Source organism: Microcaecilia unicolor, chromosome 10, assembly GCF_901765095.1.
Source record: "Microcaecilia unicolor chromosome 10, aMicUni1.1, whole genome shotgun sequence".
Lineage (NCBI taxonomy): Eukaryota > Metazoa > Chordata > Amphibia > Gymnophiona > Siphonopidae > Microcaecilia > Microcaecilia unicolor.
This window is the reverse complement of record NC_044040.1, coordinates 157,972,701-157,991,446: the sequence shown is the minus strand read 5'-3', so window position 1 is coordinate 157,991,446 and position 18,746 is coordinate 157,972,701. Positions and strand designations below refer to the sequence as shown.

Below are 18,746 nucleotides of genomic sequence, written 5' to 3'. Positions count from 1 at the left end.
TCCATCCACTTAGTCCAATAGTGACCCTCCTCTCCCCTGCCCCCATGCCCAGTGGCCCTCCTTTCCCCTGCCCTCCATCCACTCAGTCCAGCAGTGACCCTCCTCTCCCCTGCCCCCATACCCAGTGGCCCTCCTTTCCCCTGCCCTCCATCCACTCAGTCCAGCAGTGACCCTCCTCTCCCCTGCCCCCATGCCCAGTGGCCCTCCTTTCCCCTGCCCTCCATCCACTCAGTCCAGCAGTGACCCTCCTCTCCCCTGCCCCCATACCCAGTGGCCCTCCTTTCCCCTGCCCTCCATCCACTTAGTCCAGCAGTGACCCTCCTCTCCCCTTCCTTCATTCCGCCCTCTCCCCGTTCCTTCCCCCCCCCCCCCCCCGCGAGCCAGTTCTCCTCCCTCCCTCCGGATCCCCCTCACCAACGATCTTCGAATTTTTCACCTGCCCGGCCCGCTAGCGCTGACTCTCCACTGCCGGTTCACGCTTCAAAATGGCCGCCGAGACTTCTCGCGAGGCCGCCTCTGAAAGTCTCGGCGGCCATTTTTAAAGTGCGAACCAGCAGGGGAGAGAGCGCTAGCGCCTAGCGGGCAGGCAAAGGATTCGAAGATCAGGTCGGTGAGGGACGGATACGGAGGGAGGGAGGAGAGCCGGCTCACGGGGGGGCCGGGGGGGGAGGAGAAGGAACGGGGAGAGGGTGGGGTGAAGGGAGAGCTGCCTGTTGCCGGCCCTGCGTTTGGGGGGGCATTGCCCCCCCTCGCCCCCCCCAGTCTACGCCCCATGTGTACAGCGCTGCGTAACCCTAGTAGCGCTCTAGAAATGTTAAGTAGTAGTAGTAGTACTTTCCTCTCTCTCTCTCTCTCTCTCTCTCTCTCTCTCTCTCTCTCTTTCTCCTTCTCCCACAGCCCCGCCCCCCTGAGGTCGTCGCCACTGCTCCCCCCTCCACCGGACCCCCCCGCCTTACCCGGGCCCGCGCTGTGCCTCTCACCTCTGTGTGACAGATAGGACAAGCTCTAAGGTTCCAGATAGTTTGCCTTAGGATTAAAGCAGAATATATGTTGCACTGAATGAAGGTCATAATGATGTGATTCACAAGTGTGAAAAGGTGAACTATGAGAGGGAATAACAAGAATTAGGAGTGACCAATTAAGTGTATTAAAGCATTGACCATCTTGAAAGTGCCAAGTAGAGGCCGCTTTTGACCGTCTTTTGATTTCAGCTGAAACCAAAATTTTTTGTACCGTGTCCCATGGCTCTCTCTCCCCTCCCCCCAAAAAACTGAAATAGCTCCCACTTCCTTTCTCTCTCCCTCTGTACTCCAGACAGATGAAGCCCCCTCCCAGACCCATCCTTTGGCCCCCTTTCCTCCTCCCGCCAGGTCTACTGGATTAGTGGCTAGTCAGGGCAGAAACAACCTCAGTCGCTCCTGCCTATGCTGTCTCCACAGTCAAAATGGTTGCAGTAGCCATTTGGAAATTGGAGCTGGCACTGGCAGGATCAGTCCACAGTCGCTCTTATCCATGTTGGCTCCGGTCTCAAAATGGCTGCCATGACCTCCAGTGGCAGTCTTGTGAGACAGTCACAGGAAGTTGTTGCAGCCATTTTGATTGTAGAGACATCATGAGCAGGAGCAACTGGGGGTCACTCCTGCCCGGCATAGCCACTAGACCGCCAGGAGATGTACAAAACATATGGTTGACCTGGGGGAGAGGGCTTCGGGAGGTGGAAGTGGGGGAACTCCTTCAGTTTGGGGGAAAGATAGGGAGAGGAGAGAGTGGGGGCTGTTCTCATTTAGGGGCTGGGCCAGTTGTGGTTTTGGCTTCAGTTTCAGTTGAATCCAAGCAGCGAATTTCAGCTGAAAAGAGAAAAAAAGTTTTTTTGTCACCCGTTATTGCCAAGACATTTAAATCTAGTATTTCCATTTGACTGTGCAACTGACCATGATTGTGATTAGGGAAACAGCCTGATTGTCAAAGTATCATGTAATCATGGACATCAGTTTGAGACCATAGTGCCTTACTGTTTACAGCTTGATAAGATGAAGCAGAAATTGCTGCACTCCTGATTGGTTGTTTTAATGTTTCAGGACAACTGTCAATTATATTCTCAAGAAGAAGTGCTCATTGGAATAAATTTTTTCATAGCGAAAGAACTCCATATGAACAAAATTAGCAGGGTAAAATGTAATGTTTGTTATTCTGAAGTCTTTTGTATTTTGTGTAGACCACTGTGAACTGGGATGGAGATAAACTGGTTTGCATACAGAAAGGAGAAAAAGAAGGACGTGGATGGACCCAGTGGGTGGAAGGAGATGAGCTGCACCTGGTATGGTCTAAAATTCACTTCTTTCCTAATTTATTTTGCTATATTATATCTATATAATGTAAAATACACAGCTTGCAATACATTATCTGGTCTTATTGTACAATAATTAAGCATTGGTTTTGCATCAGTCTTGAATCTAAAGCAGTACCCTATGCAGTGCCATTATTCTTTCACATTCCTCATGTACAAGGCAATTTTCTATATGCAGGGAGGCTTTGTGTTAACTGTCTACTTTCTGATACATCAGTTTGAATTGTGCATATCAAGGGGGCCATGAAAAAATAGGACTGGTTTTTAACCATGTAGTGAGAAAACAACAAGAAAATTGATGCACTGTCTGTAGCTAACAGCATCAGATTTGAAAGGTAAAACATCTGGGTTAGATTCAGCCCTGCTTTCTGTTGAAAAAGATTACAGCCCAGAAATAAAACAGTAGTGATTATTATTACTTTAAGTTTCTGGTTCTTTTTTCCCCTATGCATTTCTTTGTCACTATTTCACTTTCTTCTATGTGTCATTATCACATTGTTTTCCAGAGTGTCTACAGTACTGTGGAATGGCCAGGAATGACATCTCCAGGTTATTGTTACCTATGTCTTGTACTCATCTTCTGATAAAACTGGAATTGCAGATGCTAGTCTTCTTGGCCTCTAAAAGGTTTTGGTTTTCAAGGGAACTGATATATGCATATTAACCCGGTTCCTGTTCCACATTCCTGCAGCCATATTTTGTGCATGGTCCAGTGGCATAGCCAGAAAACTGAGCATGTGCCGAATGTCGGCATTGGGCAGCTCACTAAGCTGTCATCAACTGCTGAGCTGTGCAGGGGGAGTTCAGGAGAACTAGGTGTTCAGCTAGTGGGGCTTTCTCCACAGCTGCCACAAGGATGCACCACTGATGGGTGCGCCTTGGCATACATTTACTCTGGGCATTCTGTAAACCTGATCTATTTGGGGGCCACAAGGACCATATCATGCAATAGACATAAATTATAACAGTGTGTTTGTAGTAAGATGGTTGTTGAGTTAGCTTTCCACACACACAGTTTCCTTTTAATAGGAGTATGAATTAATTTACAAATGAATTTCGAAACAAGATGAATGAAGCTAATTTCAGCTAATTTCCCTTTAAAGTTTTCCAATGGCAAGAGCCCTGAATTAGCTGAAAATTATTATTTTTTTCAGCATCATTATAGTCTATTGGGCCAGAAAAAAAGCACTAGCTGTGTGGGGTGCCAGATAATATATGACTGTATTTAGGCCCACCAGCTGCAGGGGTGAGCTCTGCTTAAAAAGAAAGCTCCAGAAAGTCAAGAGTGCCTGATCAACATACGAGAAAGAGCTCATGGCCCAATGATCAAAGGTAAATGTGGGCATTAGAGGCCACTAGCGCTGGACTAGTGCCCGCATTTACCCCCCCCCCCCCCCCATGATCAGCAGGCTGACAGGACCAGAACAAAGCAATAACGAAGAGCTCATTTGAATTAGACTTAAATGAACTCTGTTGTATTCCGCCCCCTATGAACACAGAACAGCGCTCTGATCGTAGGGGGCGGAAGAGTGCTTTAACCCTACACCAGCTCAGAGCTGGCATTAGGGTTAAGGTTCTGATCCCCCCTCCCCCACCATCAGAGTCAGGCAGCCTGGGCTGTCACTGTCAGCCTGGGCTACCACCATGTCCTGGGGATCCATTGGATCCCTGGATACCCTTCCAAAAAAGTGAGGCCCTGGTGGTCTAGTGCCCCCCACAAAACAGAGAAGGAGTAGGGAAGGTAGGCTCTTTCCAATCAGTGAGATAGACGTACAAATAAAAAGTTTATTTGGTAACATCTAAAAAATGACTCAACACAGCCGTGTTCCTTCCTCAGGAGTCTACAAAATTAAATATAAAAATAAATGTAAACAAACAATAAAAGGATAAATAACACACATGGAGGGGCATAATCGACCAGAAACGCCTATCTCCATGGGCGTTTATCTCCGAGAACGGGTCCGTGAAGGGGCGGAGTGAACCGTATTTTCAAAAAAAATAGACGCCCATGTGTTATTCGCCAAGGTGTGAGCTGGGCGTTTTTGCTTTTCAGCGATAATGGAAAATGAAATCGCCCAGCTCAAAAACGAATAAATCCAAGGCATTTGTTCGTGGGAGGGGCCAGGATTCATAGTGCACTGGTCCCCTCACATGCCAGGACACCAACCGGGCACCCTAGGGGGCACTTTTACAAAAACAAAAAAAAAGGTAAAAGAGCTCCCAGGTGCATAGCACCCTTCCCTTGGGTGTTGAGCCCCCCAAATCCCCCTCAAAACCTACTGCCCACAAGTCTACACCATTACTATAGCCCTAAGAGGTGAAGGGGGGCACCTACATGTGGGTACAGTGAGTTTGGGGGGGTTGGACGACTAAGCATTAAGCAGCACAATTGTAACAGGTAGGGGGGGGATGGGCCTGGGTCCACCTGCCTGACGTCCACTGCACCCCCTAACAACTGCTCCAGGGACCTGCATACTGCTGCTTGGGAGGAGGGTATGACATTTGAGGGTGAAAGTAAAAAGTTGTGAAACATCATTTTTTTGTGGTGGGAGGGGGTTAGTGACCACTGGGGGAGTCAGGGGAGGTCATCCCCGACTCCCTCTGGGGGTCATCTGGTCATTTAGGGCACTTTTTGGGGCCTTATTCGTGAAAAAACAGGGTCCAGGAAAAGTGCCCTAAATTCTAGCTACAAACGTATCCATTATCGGCGAAAGGCGCCCATCTCTGTTCGGGTGATAACCACGCCCCAGTTCCGCCTTCACCACGCCTCCGACACGCCCCCATCAACTTTGTCCGCATCCGCGACGGAGTGCAGTTGAAAGCGTCCAAAGTTCGGCTTTCGATTATACCGCTTTATTTGTTTTTGTGAGAAAAACGCCCATCTTCCGATTTAGGTCGGAACTTGGGCGTTTTTCTCGTTCGATTATAAGCAGGATAGTAACAGTATAGAAAAAATCAAAAATAAACAAAACGAGCAGGGTTACTGTGCAAAATACTATATAAAAACATACCTAAATGTATATAGGACATAAAAAGACCAACAAGGAAATGCATATATATTCTAGTGTTAAAAATAAAAAAGACACTTCTCCAAAGGAGCATTACTAGTATAAGTGCTATAAACCCCAGTGAAATGTAAGCATATATTTAAAAAAAAAAATATATATATATGTTATGCAATTCCAAGCCCCCACAACCTCCCCCCAAAATAGCGACACAGAGGGCTGGAGGTCCAGTGTACCTCCAACCCCCCCTGACTCCCCCCCCCCCAACACGAGGGCACAGGGGGGCTTGGATGTCTGGTGGATCTCCAGCCCCCCTAACACAAAACAAATCCCTGGTGGCCCAAGTGGGCTTTCACCTCTACTCCCCACCCAGCCTGATCTTTTTTGACATGCGGTGACCAGAATTGCATACAGTATTTGAGGTGCGGTCACACCATGGAACAATACAAAGGCATTATAACATTCTCATTTGTATTTTCCATTCCGTTCCTAATAATTTCTGACATTGTATTTGCTTTATTAGCCATTGCTTCAAACTGAGCAGAGGATTTCAACGTATACCAACGATGACACCTAGATCCTTTTCTTGCGTATTGATTCCTAATGTGGAACTTTGCATCATGTAGCTGTACTTTGGGTTCCTCTTTCTACTTGGCTTTCATTAAACATCATCTGCTATTTGGATGCCCAGTCTCGTAAGGTCCTCTTGCAATTTTTCACAATCTTTTTGCGATTTAACAAGTTTGACTAACTTTGTGTCATCAGCAAATTTAATTACCTCACTAGTTATTTTCATTTCTATATCATTTATAAATATGCTAAAAAGCAGCGGTCCCAGTACAGACCCCTGGGGAACCCCACTATCTACTCTTCTCCATTGAGAATACCGACCATTTAACCTTACTCTCCATTTTATTTATTTATTTAAAACTTGCTAGACCGCTCTACCCACCTGAGTGGAACACAGTGGTGTACAGACAAAAATAACATCAGAAAAAGAATAAGAACTCATCATTAATAGGAAAGTGATACAATCACACAAAGGGGAAAAGGAGAGGGAAAGGAAGAGAGTACAAAGGACTAGGAGGTATCTTTAACTGGAGAGTCCAGTTAGCCTGTTCCCCCCCCCCCCCCCCCCCACCCCAAGGCTTTCCTCAAAAGCCATGTTTTTAAGATAGTTTTAAAACTTTTAAAAGATAATTCACTTCAAAGAGCGAGAGGAAGATTATTCCAAACAAAGGGGCAAGAAAGGAAAAAGTGAAATGTCTGGTAGATTGTAAAGCTGAGAGTAAAGTACCATAGCTGGTACTTTGCTCTTTTTTAACCAGTTTTTAATTAATAGGACATTACCTCCTATCCCATGACTTTCTAATTTCCTCAAAAGCACCCTAGCGTTTTTAGCACCTGCGTTAAATATACATGCCCTAAACATTAGAGAAGCCAATATATTCCTATGAGCAACTGTAGCATTTATTGCACACTTAACATTAGTACGTTCTAAAAACGCTAGCTTGCCTTTGTAAAAGACCCCCTTTATGAGGTACTTTGTCAAATGCCTTTTGAAAATGCAGACAAACAATATCGACCGGCTCACCTTTATCCACATGTTTATTCTCCCTTTCAAAGAAATGTAGTGGATTGGTGAGGCAAGATTTCCCTTGACTAAATCTGTTGGCTTTGGCTCATTAATCCATGCTTATGTAACTGAATAGCTCTGTTAGCAAAGTAGTAGCTCTTTTCTAAGCTTGTACCTGGGGCTTTGCAGGAGGTAGGAAAAGCTAGTGGAGATAGCTAGAGAGAGATTGCCTTCAGTAGAAAGTCAAGACAAGCTGTAGTGTTCCAGTTTAGTTGCTGCCTGTACTCCCTTCCCAAGAAATGTTTCTAAATTCAGATGATATGAGTGAATCAGAAATTAAGTTGCCAGTTGTATTGAAAATATTTCACATTTATGGGTATGATAACAGCATACCACTTTTTTTTCCTCCTTTCCACAAAATAAGTTGCCATTTCAATGTAGAAGGCATAGTTTCAAGTATTGTTTCAATCAAGCTATATTCTATTCTGTATTTTCGTAGTCAAAGGAGAGACTTCTTACAAATACTGTATTTAGGTTGAGATTCTTTCTCCCTCTATGATATTCTCCTTCTATGATACTCTCCCACCCCCACTCTCATTCTCCTTTCATGCAATTCTTGAGTAGGTAGAGGGGGAGGGGCATAGTGTATTGGTGGTTACAGAAGTAAGGAGAAGGTGGCTCCACAAGGAGACCCAAAGCCCAGGTCGGTGGCAGATACATGTAAGCTGCATTGAGCCTGCCATGAGTGGGAAAGTGCGGGGTACAAATGTAACACACATAAAATAAAGTAAATACTATCTTGTGTGGTGGAAATAGCTACTGGAGCTCTGCTTGGATTTTAAGCATTGTTGGAATGTATTCAGTCGAAAGATATATTTAATGTTTTGTAACTATACCACTGTATGTGAAAAGTTTAGAAAAGGCCTCTTTTATAAAGGCAACGTTGACACTTATGTGCCTTCATAATATTGGTTCTGAGATCCACAAATGCCAGTATAGAAATTTACACCTGCTCTGAAGAAGTTTGTAGTCTACTCATGTGCCCATGTAAAAAAAAAAAAAAATGTGTGTGTACATTGCAACTCGATCTCTGCTCTGCCCAAACTGTACCCCAGAAATACCTAGGTTCAGATTGCTTCAAATAAGGCATGAGGAGAATGGTCTACTTATGTGTAGAAGGAGGTCATCTTTTGTAGCTACCAGAGAAGACTTGCTGAAGCAGTTTTCCCAAAAGTTCCATGGTTTTGAGAGGTGCCCCAGATTGATGTTACCTACATTCAGTGGAAACCCTAAGTATACTGTGATACACAGCTGAAGGCATATTGCTGGACAGCTGTATGCAAGAGAAGCATCCCTTTGGAGCCTTTTCAGAAAAACTGAGAAGCTGGAGAGTTTTGTATGCAGTCTGGATATGGGGAAAAGAAAGATGAAGAGGAGAAGCTCCAAAAGATTGGAAATTGGGGCTGTGTGAAGACCTATGGGCCCTGCCCAACTTTACGCATGGCCCAAAAAAGGGGGCATGGAAAAGGGACTGTCATGGGTGCTTGGGGGCAGAATGGGGAGTGGCCTTCAGTTAAGTGCATAATTACAGAATATCGGTGTTCCACACGTAAATTTAGCCATGGGTATTTGCACCACGTTTTCGTTGGTGCAAATGGTCACACCTACATTTATGCATGATCAGAATGCTTAAGCATTATTCTGTAAACTGCACCAAACTCTAAGTATGGCTTATAGAATAATGCTTAAACAGGTTTTTTTCTGTTCTCATTTTTTAGGTGCCATTTACTGCATCTAGCCCAATACTTCTACCTCAAGCTTTTACACCAAGCTGGCAATAAAATACAAAGTGCATAAGTACATAAGTAATGCCACACTGGGAAAAGACCAAGGGTCCATCAAGCCCAGCATCCTGTCCACGACAGCGGCCAATCTAGGCCAAGGGCACCTGGCAAGCTTCCCAAACATACAAACATTCTATACATGTTATTCCCAGAATTGTGGATTTTTCCCAAGTCCATTTAGTAGTGGTTTATGGACTTGTCCTTTAGGAAACCGTCTAATCCCCTTTTAAACTCTGCCAAGCTAACCGCCTTCACCACGTTCTCCGGCAACAAATTCCGGAGTTTAATTACGCGTTGGGTGACGAAAATTTTTCTCCGTTTTGTTTTAAATTTACTACACTGTAGTTTCATCACATGCCCCCCCTAGTCCTAGTATTTTTGGAAAGCGTGAACAGACGCTTCACATCCACCTGTTCCACTCCACTCATTATTTTATATACCTCTATCACGTCTCCCCTCAGCCATCTCTTCTCCAAGCTGAAAAGCCCTAGCCTCCTTAGTCTTTCTTCATAGGGAAGTTGTCCCATCCCCGCTATCATTTTAGTCGCCCTTCGCGGCACCTTTTCCAATTCCATTATATCTTTCTTGAGATGCGGCGACCAGAATTGAACACAATACTCAAGGTGCGGTTGCACCATGGAGCGATATAACGGCATTATAACATCCTCACACCTGTTTTCCATACCTTTCCTAATAATACAGCTTTTTAAAGCTGGCAATAAAATACAAAGTCATTTTGAAGATGCTGCCACTGGGGGCAGGAGAGAATGGGGTTCACTCCTGCCTCCATCGAACCACCAGGGATCAAATGGAGGCCTTATGGGAGGCCTATCCAGATAGGGAGGAAGTTGTGGGGTTGTTACTGTCACTGCCTGGTTAAATGCCACTGAATACCTGGCAGTTGGGCGACTGGGAGAGATTTAAGCAGGCTTGAGCCTCTCCTGCCCCCTAACTCACTTTGAATATTGGGTGATATATTTTTGCAAAGGAAAAAAAAATTCCTTTTTCTGGTCAGAAAATAAAATGTTTTCCTTGATTTGGCCACAGCTGCTTGGTTATATAGGTAATAACAAACCAGGGTTCTTAAATACTAAATATGTTGAAAGACATAAGGGACTCCTCAATACTGACTCAACTAAGAACAGTGTATGTGTATGGATATATCCAAAATATAAAAAGTGCTAAATATATCCGAAGAGACATCAGGAGAAATTCTCAGAGTAATAACTCACCCATGCAGAGTGGCAACCCAAAAGTAAAAGGCTTTTCTTAGAGGGTGGATAAGTTTCTCAATCATTGAAGATCTCTTTGTTTTTTGATGATTTAATTTGTCATTATTGTATGTATGTATGTGTGTAGCACCCTGTGCTACAAATTATTTTATATACAGTGCAATCCGCTTAAGTGCAAGGGTCTGGGACCAAAGAAATACATGCAGTTAACCGGAGTGTGCATTTAACCGTTGTGACCCAAAGAAGCTTGACATCTGATAAACAAATGTACAGTACTGTTTATTATACGTACAGTATACAGTCTCCGTTAACTGACGTTATACAGTCTCCGTTAACTGACGTTAGGCTTACTTGAAGTAATCAGTTATAGTCCTCTGTACACTATTGGGTCTGTGAGTTCCATAGACTACATCTGCCAGACGGTAAAAACTGTCATAGCACTGACATCCAGTGGCCTCCAGATAGGCCTGCATGGTGTTGAGACTCTCCAGCGTTCTTGCAAAAATGACAGGAGGTTGTTGAATTTTGTCAGCATGTGCCTCGCTGCTCATTTCATCATCTGTTTCATCATCAGTCGTTGCCTGCATGTAGGTGCATATCTGGACATCAGTGCTGTCGTCAGCTGTTTGTAGATTGTAATCAACAGCTACGTAGTGATGAAACTCCTCTTCAGTAACTCAGGCTGGGATGTCAATAGCCTGTTCATCTGATGCGTTTGCAACAGCTGCATCTGTTTCGTCCCTCTCCACATCCCTAACAGAGCTTGCCCGCTTGTAGCAGTTCACAATGGTTGCCTGTGTAACATGATTCCAGGCTTCTTTCTGCATATGTAGGGAATCCAACAATGATAGATTACGAGCCAGTTCAACAGCACGTTTATCGTTGCAAGTCTGGTCATCCATAATGCTCATCAGACGACGTAGCACAAGAGCTCGATAATGTTGTTTGAAATTGGCTATTATGCCCTGATCCATAGGTTGGATCAGAGAGGTAGTGTTTGGTGGCAGGAAGACCACCTTGACATTAGACAGCCTGACATCATTCATGTGTGCAGCACAATTATCACAAAGCAACAAAATCTGACACTCTTGTGCCCGCATTCTAGTGTCTAACTTCTTTAGCCACTGCTTCCAAATTTCCCCAGTCATCCATGAATTTGCATTAGCCTCGTATTGTTAATCAGTTTATTATTGAAATATGTAGCATGATATTTTGCTGGATCATATATAACAATATAAAAATACAGCTTTGAGATCAGCTTTCAGACATGTGCAGAAAGGAAGGATTTATAATGTGTATCTGGTCCAGTGACTGAATGGAAGCCTAATTAAACTGACCACAGAAAACTTAACCCTAGCAGCCTAAATGTAAGTGATGAGCAAACAAAATTAATAATGATGAGTCTTTTTGCTCATAACAGTCATATTCCAGCTAAGGACATAGTCCAAGATTCATAGTAGATGACGGCAGGAAAAGACCTGCACGGTCCATCCAGTCTGTTCAATGTTCACTATTAAAAGATTCACCTCTCCCAATACACATGACCATGTAAACAGTTCAGTGTCTTTGCTACTGTTCTTTTTGAAATTATGCTACTGTACTAGGTTAGAGTTAAGTTTTTAATTTTAGCTTTTATAGTTCATTTTATTTTAAAAATTTATTGTATCTCGGAACCAAGAGAGGGAATGTTATGGTATAAGCCAATTGTCAGAATTATCAGAGTTATTGATTTTACCAATATAAAAATGCAGCTTTTAAAAGATGTATTGAAACTGCATTTCAATATCTTCTTTCCCCTTGTCCCTGGGAATTTCTGGTAGCAGGGCTAGTCAATTACAAACATTTAACAAAGACAAAAGAGAGAGATATAGCTTCCTCTGCCCTCCCACCTAACAAAAGCTTGACTAAGGTGGATACCTGGATGCTCATCAGGACACCTCTGAAAACCAAAGACCCAAGAGACCGAAAGTCTGGAGAACCCATTGAAGACAAAAACTTCAGAGGAAAAGCATAAACAAAACATTTGCCTGTCATCAGAGGTATACCTGCCCTTCCCATCAACTATCAGACAAATAGACGCCAGGACATCTGTCTGATAGTTGACTTTGTTTGTTTTCTAATTTTTTAAGAACTTCTATTCGCTCAGTCAGTGTTAAAGTCTTACAGTTGCACCACAACGACGACCCCAGTGTACGCTCTAACAACATTCTTTCACTTATTCTCCCTGTGGCAGTTAAAGGGGCAGTAAATTTGAAATCTTGTTGGTTGTCACACCCCAATCGGCTTCCATATTCCATGCGCGCGCTTATGTGGAGTGTTTCCTGCAGAGGAGCGGTCTTAAACCATGCATATAAGCGAATCTTGCACTTATCAGTGGTGCGCTAAACCGAAGTTTGTCCCCATAGAAACTGATGGCGCCAAAAACGGGACCAACTACGGCATGCAGTTAAACAGAGCATGCGCTTATCCGATGTACACTTTAAATGGAGTGCACTGTATATACATGTGCTAACACATAAACTATACACTGTGGACAGTAGAAAACTCAATAAAACATTTTTAAAACACTCACAAGTAAAATACTGTCTCATAAAATATTTATAGCTTATCCATATCATATAATAAATAACTTGTTAGCTTATGAACTAGAATACTTTATTTTAAGCACACTTGTCGGGTGAGTACTTTACACCTGGCAGCCATAATAATGATGCTGTTCCTCCAGATTCTTCTAAACACCAACACACTTTCACTGGCAGGATCCTCTTAATGTCCGACACCACGGAGTTTCAAAAATATCTTCATCAGGGACCCGGATTCATGCTGCCACAACCTGCAACCAATAGCAAATTCACCAATTTCTGTCAGAAAGCACTTCTACAGCTGAAGCACTATGTTTTAGCATTGGATGCTCCCCACCCCCCACCCCTTTTTTTTTTTATAGTTGGTCATCCATGAGGAAATTGATACAGTATGTCTTCATGAACCCTATTTATCTGGAGAAATGTCTTGTTGAAAAATCTTTTATTTTTATTATTATTATTATTTTTACTGATTGTGTGTGGTGGTTGTAGACATAGGTCATAGATGTGTTTGACCATCTCTCTTTTTAACTCTTCATTTTCTTCTGCTTGTTGAATTTTTTGTTTTGTTTAGCTATACCCTCTGGACTAGGCACAATAAAAAGCGTTAGGTTTTTTTTGTTTGTTTGAATTTATTTAAAAAAAAACAAAAACAAAGTAAGCACACACATTCTATGCATGTACTTTATAAGGGCAATTCTTTAACTGGATGCATGCAGTTAAATGTGCCTTGCGCTTGTAAGTGTGTTGAATTGCGGCACACACATAAGTGAACTATCCTATAAGATAGTACGTAAGATCTATAGTGCGTAACTGCTCGAAGCCATGCATGTACTTAGAGCATGGATGGGGCATGGGCATATCTCCAACTTACATGTGCAACTTATAGAATACTATCAGTTATGCGCATAGTATAGTTCACTTTGGTACACCCATTTATACCTGTCATTGACCTGGCATAAATGTTCACAATTAAGTTGAGTTGTATGCCAGTGTGGGTTTATGTTAGTATTCTATCCTCCCGCGCTTTTGCAGTGCATGTATGCTAGTATGCAGAAAATCCTTCTGGACTCAATCCAGTTTTAGTGAGTCTATATGATATAGATGTCATACATATGATTTACTGATTCCTGACACAGGCATCTTGTGACTGATAAATGGTTCCATGTCAAGTCTGTATTTGCTTTGATATCTATTTAATAAATTACTGTTATCTACCTCTGGACTATATTTTCTATTTGGTTGGCCAACATCCCCTCCCTACTCTCTTAGTTTTTGTAGTATTCTTTTCTGCACATCATTGGGGGTGCCCAACTGGAGGTGTCCTGTTATGGAATTGCCGTCTTTATATGCAGTTGTAGAATTTTGTTAAAGAAAAAGGTGTTTTATTTTTTTTATGAAATGTGAATAAATATTTTTAAAATTGTCTCCCATGTTCAGGAACATGTTGAAATGTCTGCCATGGTATTAACTGGCTCCTGAAGTACTGTCAGTCACCATATGATTAAATTTGCTTTTCAGGAAATGAGAGTAGGAGATGTGGCATGTAAGCAAGTCTTCAGGAAGGTACAGTAAGTCCATATTGCTGCCTGCTGAAGTAAAGATGGAAAAGTGAAAATATGGACTGCTGCCTAAGCCCTCTTGCATTTAAAGTGCCCTTGATATATGATCTAGTGGACATCTCCAAGTCTTGTGATCTCAATTGTTGTAGCATTGTCTTGATTATTATGTAAATAATTTCTGCTCTTTTTTTCTCATTCCCTTTTTAAAAATAAAAGAAAATGTAGGGCTTGATATTCAGCCAGCGGCACTCAATGTTTTGCTGACCACCATCAGATTTATCCCCAGAAATTCAATGCCGGGCCATGCCCAGGTTCTAGAATTGAATTTCTAGGTATATGGGGCAGCAAAAAAATAGTTAAGATGATATTTAGCATTTAACTGGCTATGGTGAACTGCCTTAAGCCTGACTTTTATGCGGTCCTGTTTATGTGGTTACCTTGGCCGGTTAAGTGCTGAATATTGGCACTTAACTGGTGAAGTGCTGTCTCTGCCCCTGGAACACTTCCAAAATAGCCAGTTGACTTCGGTGCTAACCAGATATTTTCACCACTACTATCCAGTTAAGTGCTTCTGAATATATCCGTTTAGGCCTGGACAGGTGATTTAAATGTCCACAAGCCTCTCCTGGCTGTTTGAATTGTTTTATTGAATCATAGCTGGGCTTTAAAATACCACCAAATCTAATTTTACCCATCATCTGACTATTTACCTGTGGGAAGAGTTTATCTGCTGACAGTGCCAGAATCTAAAAGCAAGAATCCTGGAAACCAGAAAATAAATGGAAAGCAATGGGATCTGAGACTGCACTTTCCCTGGGATTCTGTATATTGCGCCTTAATTTCCAAACAGAAATTGAAGTGTATTCTATAACAGTATGTGAAACTTAATTCGTTAACTAATTAAGCACTGTCAGTTGGATGTTAGCAAGCAATTATCAGCACTAATTGACATTAATTTACATGCACAACCCACTAAGGGGGTATTTTACTAAAGCTTAGCTCGAGTTATCTGCAGCAGGGCCCATTTTATTCCTATGGGCCCTGCTGCAGATAACTTGAGCTAAGCTTTAGTAAAATACCCCCTAAGTGTATTCTGTAACATGCTATGCTTAAATTCTAAGTTGCATAGTTGAAAAGGGAGCGTGGCCATGAGTAGGGTATGGGCGTTTCTAAAATCAATGCACTTTGTTACAGAACACACCTGCTCTTAGCCTAATTTAGGCGCAGAATTTATGCCATGTCAAGTAAAACATGGCATAAATGACTGTGACTGAATTTGGTCACGTGGAAAGGCACTCAGCATATTCTGTATACTGCGCAGAAATTTAAGCCTATTCTATAAAATATAGGCATACTTTAGAGAAAACGCCTGGGCATACTGTTTTTCCGAGTGGAATTTTCAGGGGCCATATGTAGAATCTAACCCTTTATGGGCTTCTTTTACAAAGCCACCCTAGTGATTCCTGCACAGAAAATGAGAGGAAGCCTATTCAATTCCTATGGACCTTCTTTCATTTGCCACGCCAGAATCGCTGGCGCGGCTCTGTAAAAGAGGCCCTATATTCCTTAGTTTCCAAAACTGCCATTGCTATGTTCTCAAGTTGCCATCCAAGAACCCTTGCCTGTGGATGAACAACTTCTTTGTAGGGTTTGCAATGTTAGATTGCAAGTTTTATCCCAATCCAATTGAAGTCATGAATGTTCTGTATTGTGTGTACTAGCAGGGAAGGGGGTCTTTTACTAAAGCTTAGCTTGAGTTATCTGCAGCAGGGGCCATAGGAATAAAATAGGCCCTGCTGCAGATAACTTGAGCTAAGCTTTAATATTACACAGATCTTGTTTACCAATAAGATGATTAGACCAGAGGGCAAAGAACTATGGGCATAAAAGTTAAACATAGACAATTTCTTTGAGAACAAAAAGGGTAAAATGCTTCCGATATTTGGAGTTGCCTCTTTGGCTAGAAGTGGCTCACGTTGATATGTTTATGTAGTTAGATATTGAATCACACATTTCATGTTGTAGTGTTATTCTGAAGAGTAATAAAAACTTAAAACAAATATATGTTCTGTGTTTTTTAAATGACAATTAGATGCTTGGTAATAACTACTCACTGCTGAGCCTGCTGGTAAGATTATAATACTTACTCCTTCAGCCTCTAAGTCTTTTCATCTTGTATTACCTGCAATAATTCACAGGATGCCATAGTTTCACTAAGAATGACAGGAGCTTCTAGAGAAAATGATCTCCATGTTAAAAGGCGTTAGTGAATGCACTTCTGATTTTAATTCTCTCCCCCAACCCCCAACTTCTCTTGTAGTGAAATATTATTCTGTTTTCTGGTATGCCACTATCTACGGCCATTACATTTATTTTATACTCTTCTCAGCAACTCATGTCTTGTCTTTTCACAGTCTTTGGACATTTTGACAGCTGTTACTTGATGGATAAGGTATTTACTATAGCATACTACCATGCACAAGATATAAAACACGACCAAAATGCAGTGATGGAAGTCTCATGCTTCAACTAGTTAATTGGTCTGGAAAGCAGAACATTAGAGACTGGAAAATGTACATTGCTCAAAGCCCTGAAACTAGCAAATTAGGTCTAGGAAGTTAGAAAAAAAAAAAGTTATAAAGCATGTAGTAAGTAATAGATACTTATGGCCAAAATCTCCACGCAAGCATCAAGACAAGAATTTCAATTCCATAATTAGAATTTCCATGAGTGCTTTCTGCAGTTCACTTTTGTCCATAAAAATGAGCTTTAGTTTACTTTTTAGCCTTTTTAGAACTTTGCAGTTTGTTAGTAATAATGACCTTTTGAATTAGTCATGTTAGGCTAATGTCTTAGGTCTCCTCCAATAAAATCTCAATTATCTGGATAGACCCTATTTATCAAACATGTTTGTTTAAATATTGCTGGTAGTCTACTATCAGCCTTATTTTTGAAAGTGATGGGCGCCCAGATTTCGACCCAAATCGGGAGATAGGTGCCCATCTCGCAAAGGCGCCCAAATTGGTATAATCGAAAGCCGATTTTGGGTGTCTTCAACTGCACTCCATCGCGGGAACAAACAAAGTTGATGGGGGCGTGTCGGAGGTGTGGTGAAGGCGGGACTGGGGTGTGTTTATTGGCCGAGGAGAGATGGGCGCCTTCAGCCGATAATCGAAAAAACAAAGGTGTTTTTAGTGCAAATTCAGGTCACATTTTTTGGACCCTTTTTTTTCATGAACAAGTCCAAAAAATGTGCCCTAAATGACCAGATGACCACCGGAGGGAATCGGGGATCACCATCCCTGACTCCCCCAGTGGTCACTAACCCCACCCCCCCCCCTCAAAAAAACAACTTTAACAACTTTTTTTTCCAGCCTGTATGCCACTGTCAAATGCCATACCCAGCTCCATCACAGCAGTATGCAGATCCCTGGAGCAGTTGTTAGTGGTTGCAGTGGACGTCAGGCAGGTGGACCCAGGCCCATCCCCCCTACCTGTTACACTTGTGGTGGTAAATGGGAGCCCTCCAAACCGCCCCCAAATCCCACTGTACCCACATCTAGGTGCCCCCCTTCAGCCATAAGGTCTATGGTAATGGTGTAGAGTTGTGGGCAGTAGGTTTTGGGGGGGATTTGAGGCGCTCAGCACCCAAAGGAAGGAAGCTATGGACTTGGGAGGTATTTTACTTTTTTTTTTTTTTTTTACTTGTTACAAGTGCCCCCTAGAGTGCCCGGTTGGTGTCCTGGCATGTGAGGGGGACCAGTGCACTATGAATCCTGGCCCCTCCCATAACCAAATGCCTTGGATTTGTTCGTTTTTGAGCTGGGCGCCTTCATTTTCCATTATCGCTGAAAAACGAAACTTCCCAGCTCAAATCTGCACATATCCGATCATCCATTTGCCTGGCACAAATTGTATTATCGAAGAAAAAGATGGGCGCCCATTTTTTTTCGAAAATACAGTCTGTTGCGCCCCTTCAAGTACCTGTTCTCAGATATAGACGCCCATGGAGATGGGCGTTAGCGTTCGATTTTGCCCCTCCACGTTATCATTTCTGTGAAAAGCATTGTAAAAGTTACATAACTATTAAATACTTACAAAATAACATTTAGGGGTCCTTTTACTAACCTGTGGTAAGCACTAACATGCGCTTACTACAAGTTAAAATATACTACTGTGAGGTACACTGAGGTGTCCCACGTTAGTTTTGGAATTGGTGCACACTACCCATGTGCTAAAAAAAAAAAAAAATATATATATATATATATATATATATATATATATATATATTTATTTATTTATTTATTTATTTATTTTAGCACCAGGGGCATGTTTGAGGTAGAGAGTGGGTGTGACTATGCTAATTGTTTAATGCATGGGCATTGCTGTGCGCTGATTAGTGCAGGATTAGTGCTTGAGCCCTTATTGCCTACAAATAGGTGGCAGTGTAGGGTTCATGTACTAATGACCACATGCTAATGGGGAAATTAGTGCATGGTCATTATCGGAAAATAGAAAAATCTGCCTTTTACTGGCAGCATTAAAAGTGGCCTCAAGCACACTGGAAAGATCTGCATTGAGGTTACCGCAGGCCCCTT

General features: G+C 42.5%; 1 protein-coding gene across 5 annotated transcripts in view; it reads left to right on the top strand.

The window, feature by feature from the left end:
* The window catches only part of LOC115478718 (retinol-binding protein 1), a 318,900-nt gene extending 303,777 nt beyond the window's left edge, over nucleotides 1-15,123 (top strand). For 4 of the 5 annotated variants that reach the window (XM_030216262.1, XM_030216265.1, XM_030216266.1 and 1 more), the window contains 2 exons: nucleotides 2,216-2,317; nucleotides 14,108-15,123. In XM_030216262.1, coding sequence (XP_030072122.1) covers nucleotides 2,216-2,317; nucleotides 14,108-14,161 — 156 coding nt within the window. In that variant the 3' untranslated portion in view covers nucleotides 14,162-15,123. The remainder of the gene's footprint in view (nucleotides 1-2,215; nucleotides 2,318-14,107) is intronic. The other variant, XR_003943567.1, reaches the window with a different exon arrangement.
* Nucleotides 15,124-18,746: the final 3,623 nt, after the last annotated feature.